Below are 11,280 nucleotides of genomic sequence, written 5' to 3' on the forward strand. Positions count from 1 at the left end.
GCTGCCAGAGGAACTGTGGCCGTCACCTCCTCACAGGTGGTTTTATTCTTTGGGTGGGAAGGGGGAGGAGGGGGCAGACTGGGGGGGATTAGAGAAATGCCACCAGGGCTGGTCGAGGCTCAGGCTGGCGTGGTGGCAAAACCTGAAGCTTTACCCCGGTAGAGAGGTTGTTAGTCAGGATTTGCTTCTACGTTGCAAAAACTCAAAATATAACCAAGAATATTTGTCTTATTTTTAGTCAAAATGTCATTTCTAGTCAAAACTAATCTCATTTTACTTAAAATAAGACACATCACATTAAAAAGTAGCTTGTTTTTAGACACTTTTTACTCTTTCAAGCAGATTTTCACTTGAAATAAGTAGAAAAATCTGATAGTGGAGCAAGTTTTTCTTTTTTTTTTCCACAAAAAACCTTTTCTACTTATTTCAAGTGACAATTTGTTTGAAAAATCTTGGAAATGTTTCAGTTTTTGCAGTGATATAGGTCGTATCTGAGAGTGGAGTTGATAACTTGATGGATTATTGACGTCAAGTCTTTTGCAAAAACGTATAATTTGCAGTGTTTCAATGCACAAACACATAACTGCACGTGTGATATTGTGCTGCTGCTGCAGAGTCATTTTGTCTGTTTTGATTTCTTTCTATCAGACAGAAACGTTTGTGTTGAATATTTCCACTGCGTGGGAAAGAGCCGCTAAGAGGACAAGAAGAAGAAGATCCCACAACAATTACACAAGAATTTAATTATAACCCAAATTAATAATGCAATAACAAAACACCACGAACACACATAAAACACAAAAAGTAATCAATCAACAATCTGTGACATCTGTTAAAAATCCCTCAGGCATTGAAATATGAAGAAACATGAATAACAAACTGTCACACAAACCTCAGTTATGATGATGATGAAGATGATGAAGTAACCTCTGTTTCGCTCTGAGTTTCACCAGAACGACTCAAACGTTTCTCTTCTTTGTCTTCAGTAGTTGATTCATGTCATGATCAATATCTGTACAGAATCTGAGCTACATGCTCATAAACACACACTCATGGACACACACATGATTAGTTTATGATCTCATGTTGATTCAAGGACAGGAAGTGGACACGAAGATCTGACCATAAAGTGACAATGAGGTCATAATGATGTGATTTTAGAAATGTGATCATCAGGTTAAATATAAAAGTTCTCATCACTGGTGGAGAGGTTGTGGGTTAAGTTCCCAAACTGACCTGTGAAATGGTGGAAAAGAAATCATTTCAAGCAGATTTAGCTTTGCTTTTCAGACTAGTTTGGTTTTTTATGAGCCAAAAAAGACGCCAATAAAGTTTTAAATCCAGTCCATTAAACATCTTAAAGCTGAACTATTCTTTTAAGAGGCGTTTTTATCCAAACAAAACAAAGATTCTGTCTCTTTACAACACATTATCATGATAGACATCTGAAGTTAATCAAAATATATTTAAAGTTCATATTTAAAGTCAATCAAAAGGTGTCACCATGTCAACAGATGTGGCTGACCAAAGGACTATCAATATCTCCTGGTCGTCTCCTTTATTTTCCTCACAATGACTTAAAGAAAATCTATTGTAAAGGGTTTTGTTTCCTGGATGAAAACAAATCAGAGTGAGTGAGCTACCAAATGTGACAGGTTAGCCAGTTTAGCTGTTTTAAGGTTATATATGGCCTACAAAGACAGAATAAACAAATTAAACTGGATTTATTACAAACATTAAACTGATGAGTATTTAAACAGCTGCATATGTTCAATAATGTTAGTGTTTGCATAGAAACTCTGACTTAATTGTGTGGCTTTAACCAACAATATCAAATGAATCACAATAAATCCAATAAATATCCAATAAATGACAAAGTAGTCAGATTCATTTAGCTGCAGGACACCACAGACAGTTTAAAGCTTTGAGCTGTTCCCATGTTTCACCAGTAGAGGGCAACACGGTCCAGATAATACATCCAGTATGAAGGAACTGGAAACTTGAAATGACCTTAAAATCAAGTTATCAGCTCATGATCAATAAGTGTTTTAATGCAGCTGATGCTCTGATTCACTGATAAATAAGAGTTTGGTGCCTCTTGAACTTTGATTTTCCATTTACTAACAGAAAAACAACACTGGACACATAATCAAAGCCTTGGACACGTCCCGCTCTTCTTCCATTTCCTTTTATTTACATAAAAACAGTATAAAAGTGTTACAGCGTCGTAAAAAATAAATTCTGTACAAAAGTTTGCGACTGTTAGAGAAAACAATCAGGTCGTGATGACGGTTTATCTACAGATATTTACAGAAGAGCTTCAGGGGGCTGAAATGAACACGTTCTGATCTACAACATGTAAATGTGTAAGAAAAAAACAAAACAAAGTAGTGGTGTCACAATAAAACTAAATGAAAACCTGAACTTATGAGCTTTTTCAAGACCAAAATGTTCTTACAAGCTGTTAAAATAAGAAGACTTTTTTTATTAAAGTCGATTGTTTTTTGTTGCTGTCGTCATCTGGATCAGTTCATCTGGTTTTTCCTTCGGTTTCAGGGTTCTGTGCATCTACAATAATGTTTCTTTTGTCCAAATAAACTCAGGATTATTTGGGAACGGAGAATTGGCTCAGTGGCGTCTTGTATATGAGACCGAGAATGTTTTATATTTCAATTAAAACACCCAAAACCTTAAAGTTGCAGTCATGCGGTTTTGATTTAAAACAAAAAAACGAAACAAAAAAAAGGAAAAGAAAGAAAAAGTTCACATTCTCAACAAAACCTGCAGCTTCAGTCAAATAAAAATGAATTGTGATTAAATGATCTTTGGTCCCTTTTGACGTTTTGAAGTCTAAAGTTGGAAAACCACAGGATTTTAATTGTTTCAGTATTTTCTGCCATTTTAAATTCATATGTCCAGTCCTGGTTGCTAATGCTGCTAAAGCTAAAGATTCATTCACTTCATCTTCCTCTTCTTTTTCTTCTATTTCTAATCAAACAAAGAGAGACAGGAAACCCAGACGGCTCCCATGCAGCAGGTAAAAGAGCTACGTATGGATTTAGGTTCATTAGCGTGTGAAGTTGTTTGCAGACGACTACCTACTTTCTGTCTATGGGGGTTTTTGTTCAAAGTTGGCCTCTAGCTGGCCTCGTGTCTGGCCTCTAGCTGGCCTCTAGCTGGCCATCCACAGGGTGAAGGGCACGAGGAGCGTGGGCAGCGCCGTGCTGGACGATATTCCCCAACACGCCATGGACAGGAGGCCCAGCAGCGCCGTCAGCAGCACGCTGCGCTGGTCCCGGATCAGCGACTTCAGCCACTCGCAAAACTATCAGAGAGACGAGAGGAAGAAGACAAGATGGGGAGATAAAGTTAATATTTTTATAATATTGTTTCATGATATAATATCAAATATTACCTTAACTCATTGAGTGCCATTTACGTCTATGGACGTCAATCGAATTCCAACGTTTGAGTGGTGTCTTACATGTTTTTGAAGCCAAAATTAAAACGGATAAATCACTGTTTTTCTTGAGACTCTCTTTCACAAAAATGCATTTTTCTCAGCTTTCTAGAAAAAAAGTGGTCTTTTTTTTTTTTTTTTTTTTTTTTTTTTTTAAGTATATTTTTCGGCTTTTTGCCTTTATTTGATAGTGATGACAGTAGAGATAGACAGGAAATGGGGAGGCAGAGAGAGGGGGAATGACACGCAGGAAAGGCCTGCCCGACGCGGGACCCGAACCGGGGACGCCTGCGGCGAGGACTGTAGCCTCTACATGGGGCGGCCGCGCTACCCACTGCGCCACGCACCGCCCCAAAAAAAAGTGGTCTTTTTGGTGCAACCAGGCTCTATTCAACTTAAGATAAATCAAGAATGGAACAAGGTACAAACAAATGTTGTTTTCCCTAGTTAAATAGAGAGTCTCCTCTTTCCCTTGAGCTGTTTGGTGTTTTCAGAGTCATAGTACAAAATATTCTCTCGGTCTTGAAATATTACTCAAAATGCCCCAAAACGCTGGCACATGGCACTGACCATTTTATAAAAGGGCTGGCACTCAAAGAGTTAATGTTGGTTATGAAAAAGGTAACTATTATTGTAGCAGAAAAAGAAAATGTGATGATACGAACATTGTACCAAGAATCAAAATTAAAGCCATTGTTACTTTTGAACTTCCGATATCGAGGCAATAATCGCCAATCATTATTAATTATTGAATCAAATTTTTCAAGAACTCTTTCATTTACAGGCAGCTTATTACGTGATAATTTCAAGAAATAACAATTAATTGTGCAGTAATGTCTAGAAATAGCCTAGAAATAACAGTCAATTTCATAGTAATGTCATGTATTTCATAAAGGCAAAAGATTACACATGCTTTAACTATGACTATGAAATTGACCGTTGTTTCTAGGCTATTTCTAGACATTATGACACAATTAATTGTTATTTCTTGGCTATTTCTTGACATTATCACATAGTTATCAGCCTATAAATTAAAGGTTTACCAAGTTTTCTTTCTATTATCGTGAGTTTTCAGTCATAAAACCAAAACTGCCAACTGATGAACCTATACGACAGTCCTAAGTTGCAATTGACCCTTATTTCTGAGCTTTTTCTACTTAATCAATCGTTACTTCTTGGCGATTTTTGTCAACATTACTATGAAATTGACCGTTATTTCTAGGCTATTTCTAGACATTATGACACAATTAATTGTGATTTCTTGACATTATCACATAGTTATCGGCCTATAAATTAAAGGTTTACCAAGTTTTCTTTCTATTATGGTGAGTTTTCAGTCTTAAAACCAAAACTGCTGACTGATGAATCTACGACAAACATGGACACAATGACCCTTATTTCTGAGCTTTTTCTACTTAATCAATCGTTACTTCTTGGCGGTATTTGTCAACATTACTATGAAATTGACCGTTATTTCTAGGCTATTTCTAGGCATTACGACGCAACTACTTGTTATTTATTGGCTATTTCTTGACATTATCACATAGTTATCGGCCTATAAATGAAAGGTTTACGAAGTTTTCTTTCTATTATCATACATTTTCAGTCATAAAACCAAAACTGCCAACTGATGAACCTATACGACAGTCCTAAGTTGCAATTGACCCTTATTTCTGAGCTTTTTCTACTTACTTCTTGGCGGTATTTTTTAACATTACTATAAAATGTACCGTTATTTCTAGGCTATTTCTAGACATTATGACAGAATTAATTGTTATTTCTTGGCTATTTCTTGACATTATCACATAGTTATTGGCCTATAAATTAAAGGTTTACCAAGTTTTCTCTCTATTATCGTGAGTTTTCAGTCATAAAACCAAAACAGACGACTGATGAACCTATATGACAAACATGAAAGCACAATTTAACCAAACAGCAGCAGCAGCAGCCCCTCAGGACTCTCTCTGCTCCGACCTCTGGGTACAATTGACCTGTTGTTTATTTTACTGTGGGGGCCCCTGAGTGAGGCCCCGGTGGTGACGGCTCCTGTTGTTGCCCCCCCTAAACCCCCCTAGCCCCCACCCCGCCCCCACTCTGCCTGTCTTTGATGAACCTGTAGGAAGCAGCCAGGTCAGTGTTTAGGTTGGAAATTACAGGAAGTGAAACTCGATCCGGAGGGAAAGTCTGTCTCTGCTGAGGGGGGGTGTTGGGGTGAAACAGGATCAGGGAATGGGGGGTGGGGGTCATAGTGAGTCTGAATGGACAATAATGCCACCAAGACGTCCACACGGACTCACATTCAACGTCTTGAAGGGATAGTTCACCCAAAATTGAAAATTGAAATTGAAACCGTTGGTTGTTACTCAGGTCGGGTGTCAACAGGGTGCGAACCACCACCGGCGCCTGATTGTTGCAATGTGTCAAATCTGAACACACTGACATGATACACACATTTTTAAAGGGATAGTTCACCCAAAATTCAAATTTCACTCATTATCTCCTCCCCCTCATGTGGACTAAGGGCTGGGAGAAGTTTCAGAGTCCTCCGTGGCTTCTCTGAGTTACAGGGGGTCTCGGCGTAGCAGTGCATGTCCATATGATGGTTGCAAATGGATACCAACTGTCTTCGTAACAAAAAGACACACCGAAAAACATCCAAATACCTCCATGCTGCTCGTATGTAATGTCCGTCTTGTATTGAAAATGAAATAAGTCTATATTTCAAGCTTGTTTTGTAGTGGAAGCTTCTTGAAGCTCCTCTTCCCGGTTCTTCAAATTTGGACAAACCAGGGTTTAAATTAAATAAGTCCGTAAGAACCGGGAAGAGGAGCTTCGAGAAGCTTCCGCTACAAACAAGCTTGAAATATAGACGTATTTAATTTTCAATACAAGACGGACATTACATACGAGCAGCATGGAGGTATTTGGATGTTTTTTGGTGTGTCTTTTTGTTACGTAGACAGTTGGTATCCATTTGCAACCGTTATATGGACATGCACTGCTACGCCGAGACCCCCTGTAACTCAGAGAAGCCACGGAGGACTCTGAAACTTCTCCCAGCCCTTAGAAATTTCAATTTTGGGTGAACTATCCCTTTAATAGTTAGTTAAGTTGGACTGCTGCTTCACATTAAAAGTCCTTAGACGCTCACTGAAGGGGTTTAAAAAGAAGACTTTTCAAAATAAAAGACGGCAGCCCATTTGTAAAGTGGGGAAAAATGGGTTGGAAAAAGCTGTTGCCGTGGTAAATCTAAGGAATTCTGGGAAAATTAAGTGTTTTTAAATGACCTTGTGGGCTGACGAGAGCAGGAGGCCTCCTACATCTTCATCATCTTCATCATCATCATCATCACCACCATCTCTAACCTCTACTCTGCTGCTGCTGTTTGGTTTCTAGTCGTCTGGTTTCAGTCTGAATGCAGCTCTTGTTCTCCGGACTAGTTTTCCGAGCAGCGACCCAGATTTTCCTCTCATTTAAAAACAGAGTCTGTGAAGCTGCAGGTCAGGAGGAGGAAGAGGAGGAGGAGGAGGAAGAGGAGGAGGATGAAGATGAGGAGGAAGACGTTGCGGTCGCTCCTTCTGGTTGTTTTTAACCTTTTTTTTCCACCAGCACAAGAACGAGCTCTGAGAAAAAAACACTGGTGTTTGTCTAAGTTTTACACAGACTGGTAATTAACGGCATTAAAATAACGCTGAGTCACTGATGACTGATGACCAGGTGGAGACGCTTTATATTAATGGGAATGTTTGTTATTGATTGGTTGATTGATTGGTTGACTGTTTTATAAAATGATCCAATAAAAAAAATAGAGTATATTTCCGAATAAAACACTCAGAGAAACCAAATCCTGCAAAGTTGTTGTTGTTGGATGGTGTCGTCCAGGTGGTGAGGGGGCGGGGCTTAGTTGTGACATCACAAAGTGACAGGAAGTCCTGACGGCTGGTTTTTAAAGGCTCAGTTTCTGAATACAGGCTGTGTGCATTTCTCTGTGGACTGAGGCTTTGATACTTTCACAGTATTAATATAGAACCTAGAGCTGCTTTATAATCACACTACACATGGACATCTACCTTTATACTGTATGGAGCTTTAAGACAAACATCTACCTTTATACTGTATGGAGCTTTAAGACAAACATCTACCTTTATACTGTATGGAGCTTTAATACAAACATCTACCTTCAAATACTGTATGGAGCTTTAACACAAGCATCTACCTTTATACTGTATGGAGCTTTAACACAAACATCTACCTTTATACTGTATGGAGCTTTAACACAAACATCTACCTTTATACTGTATGGAGCTTTAACACAAACATCTACCTTTATTCTGAAGGAGCTTTAACACAAACTTTAACCAACAACAAACTGGTCCTAACTCACTGAGTTTTACTGAGCGTGTGCACGTGGAAGTTGCAGACTCGCAAACGTGGACGAGTGCGAAACAGACAAAGAGCAAAATATGAAGAAGTGAAACTAAACTGATGATCTGCGGTGTCAAACGTCCTGTCATAAGAACATCGGACCTTAACCTGGACTACAGCTCTGGAAAACATGAAGAGACCACTTCAAAATGACCAGTTCCTCTGGTTTTACTATTCATAGCTATGTGTTTGAGTAAAATGAACTCTTTTGTTTCATTCGATAACCTACTGACAACATTTATCCCAAAGTGGAAATGGAGGTCAATAGACACTGGAATCTATGGCTGCCACTGCAAAAACTCTTGGAAAGATTTTGAGTTTTTGCAGTGGCAGCCATCGATTCCAGTGTCTTTTGAACTCCAACACAAGCACACCTCACTCTACTCAAAATCTTTCCAAGAATATTTGTCTTATTTCTTGTCAAAATGTCTCATTTCTAGTCAAAACTAATCTCTTTCCACTTAAAATAAGACTCATCACCTAAAAAATTAACTTGTTTTTAGATCATTTTCACTTGTTTCAAACTAATTTTCACTTGAAATAAGTAGAAAAATCTGCCAGTGAAAACAAGTTTTTTTGTGCTTGTAGTAAGGAAGAAAAACTTCCTTACTAAGTAAAAAGTGTCTAAAAACAAGCTACTTTTTAATGTGATGAGTCTTATTTTAAGTAGAATGAGATTGTTTTGACTAAAAATAAGACAAATATTCTTGGTAAGATTTTGAGTTTTTGCAGTGTAGAGATAAGGCTGATTTATTAAGAGCATTTTGGAGTAGTGGTCTCTTTTTCTTGTGGAGTTGTAGTAAAAAGCAACTGGACTCTCTTTCTTTTCTTGCTTTTTACTACAACTCCTATTACTACTCTCAGCTATGTATCTACACTGCAAAAACTCAAAATCTTTCCAAGAATATTTGTCTTATTTCTAGTCAAAACAAATCTTATTATAATAAAATAAGACTCATCACATAAAAAGCAGATTGTTTTTAGACAATTTTTCCTTCTTTCAAGCTGATTTTCACTTGGAATAAGTAGAATAATCTGATGGTGGATCAAGTTTTTCTTCCTTACTACAAGCACAAAACAACTTCCTTTCACTGGCAGATTTTTCTACTTATTTCAAATGAAAATATGTTTGAAACAAGTGAAAATTATCTAAAAACAAGTTCATTTTTAGGGAAAGAGATTAGTTTTGACAAGAAATAAGACAAATATTCTTGGAAAGATGTTGAGTTTTTGCAGTGTAGCACCTTCCTCTGCAGCGCCGTGCGTAAAGAGCCTCTCTCTGTCTCTGTGTCTCACCTGGTCGGTCTGCAGACTCTGCGCGGTCCCGTAGCGGCAGTAGGTGACGAAGTGCTCGCAGTTGTTCCACAGGAGACTGTAGGACACGGAGCCCACGAGCCGCTCCGCGCGCACAGCCACCTCCTCCCCGGACAGCAACGGGCTCGGGACTCGAACCCGCTGGTCCATGGCGTTGAGCAGGATCCCGGCTCCGTACGCGAAGTCCTCCACGGTGTCCACGCGGATGCTCGCGCGCTTGGACAGCACGCCGAGCAGCAGCCGCGTGTTGGTCACCATCCGCTGCACGCGCCGCGCGTCGCGGGTCAGCGCGGGAAGGACGTCCGGGATGAGGTGCGCCACGCGCCCCGCGCCCACGTAGATACCGAAGTGGGTGAAGAGGGTCCGGGGGACCTCCAGAAGGTCCCCACGCTGCAGGGGGACAGGAGGAGGAGGAGGAGGAGGAAGAGGAGACACAGGAGGAGGAGGAGGAGGAGGAGGAGGAAGAGGAGGCTTGGTGCTGAGCGGCTCGCGACCCCGAGGAGGAGGCAGCAGACTGGACAGCTTGATGTGCGCGAGGAGGAAGAGCTTCTCCAGGAGGAAGGTCAGAGTGTCCAACATGTTGCTGCTGCTGCGAGAGAAACACTCTGAGTCTGGGTCTGTCCTGCTGCCTGTCCTCTCTGAAGACCTCTCCTCCTCCTCCTCCTCCAGGGAGGTGTGGAGAGAGAGGGAGGAGGAGAAAGAGAGAGAGAGAGAGAGAGAGAGAGGGGGAGTGGCGTCACACATGAGACATGAACAAGTAGCTCTTTATTTGATCTGGAGCAAGAAGTTATTATAATGAGTGAATATTAAAGCTGCATAAAGGTAGATGTTTGTGTTAAAGCTCCTTCAGAATAAAGGTAGATGTTTGTGTTGAAGCTCCTTCAGAATAAAGGTAGATGTTTGTATTAAAGCTCCTTCAGAATAAAAGTGTTAAAGCTCCTTTAGTATAAAGGTAGATGTTTGTGTTAAAGCTCCTTCAGAATAAAGGTAGATGTCTGTGTTGAAGCTCCTTCAGAATTAGACTTGTAGTTCTCGAGACCGGTCTTGGTCTCGAGACCGGTCTCGAGACCGCTTTTTCGTGGTCTTGGTCTTGTCACGGCCTCGACAGTCTTTGGTCTCGGTCTTGTCTCGGTCTCGGGTCTCTCGGTCTCGCAATGTCTCGGACTGGCAGCGCGGTCTCGAAGGGAATGTAACCTATCCAGGCAGGCAAGGACAGTTTTTTTTTTAAATACAGCTATATACGCCCCCTTCAAGTACCAATCACATACATTTTGTGACACAGACGGCGGCGCTTGTCCTCTCACGCTTCCCCTCCCTCCTCCTCCCCCCTCCCCCCTCTGAAGCCTCTGAAGCACGGTCAAGATCGGAGGACGCAAAATGTCGGCGAATTCGTCAGTCATCAGGTTCGGTTTTACAGACCATAAAGAGTTTGTTTGCCACACAACTAACAATTGTTATTTTGTTAGATGACTTTAGGACTATAGTCATGTCAGTCCTTAACAGCACTCAAGAGTCAATCCTCAAATAGTGTAGTACGGTGTGGTCATGCAATTGCTACACATATTAGATTTTTAGTCAATTGATGAAAACATTTATAGTGAGTTCACACACAAGACATGTACTGTCACTGTATTATTGTGCCTGTAGTTGAAATAATACATTTCTCATACTAAGCAGCTGAACCCAATATGGTGCTTATGTTCTACAACTCATGCAAAATGGCAAAAACAACTTTTTTTTTGGTCTCGGTCTCGGTCTCGGTCTCGAGCTGAACTGGTCTTGGTCTTGACTTGGTCTGTCTTGGTCTTGGTCTTGGTAGTGTCTTGGTCTTGATACTGTCTGGTCTTGGTAGTGTCTTGGTCTCGGTTTAGGCGGTCTTGACTACAAGTCTATTCAGAATAAAGGTAGATGTTTGTATTAAAGCTCCTTCAGAATAAAAGTGACACCAGATCATCAGTTTAGTTTCACTTCTTCATATTTTGCTCTTTGTTTGTTTCGCACTCGTCCACGTTTGTGAGTCTGCAACTTCCATGTGCACACGCTCAAGTAAAACTCAGTGAGTCTGGACCAGCTTGTTGTTG

General features: G+C 40.3%; 1 protein-coding gene across 1 annotated transcript; it reads right to left on the reverse strand.

Moving 5' to 3' along the window:
• Positions 1-3,161: 3,161 nt before the first annotated feature.
• LOC146968478 (lecithin retinol acyltransferase-like) lies at positions 3,162-9,786 on the reverse strand. Its single transcript, XM_085759868.1, has 2 exons — positions 9,182-9,786; positions 3,162-3,325 (listed from the first exon to the last, which is right to left on the reverse strand). The coding sequence occupies exons 1-2, from the start codon at positions 9,776-9,778 to the stop codon at positions 3,173-3,175; spliced, it is 750 nt and encodes a 249-aa protein (XP_085615994.1). The 5' UTR covers positions 9,779-9,786; the 3' UTR covers positions 3,162-3,172.
• Between the last annotated feature and the right edge of the window lie 1,494 nt (positions 9,787-11,280).

The sequence above is a fragment of the Trachurus japonicus genome, chromosome 18, assembly GCF_045865225.1.
Source record: "Trachurus japonicus isolate A0001 chromosome 18, Traja_1.0".
Lineage (NCBI taxonomy): Eukaryota > Metazoa > Chordata > Actinopteri > Carangiformes > Carangidae > Trachurus > Trachurus japonicus.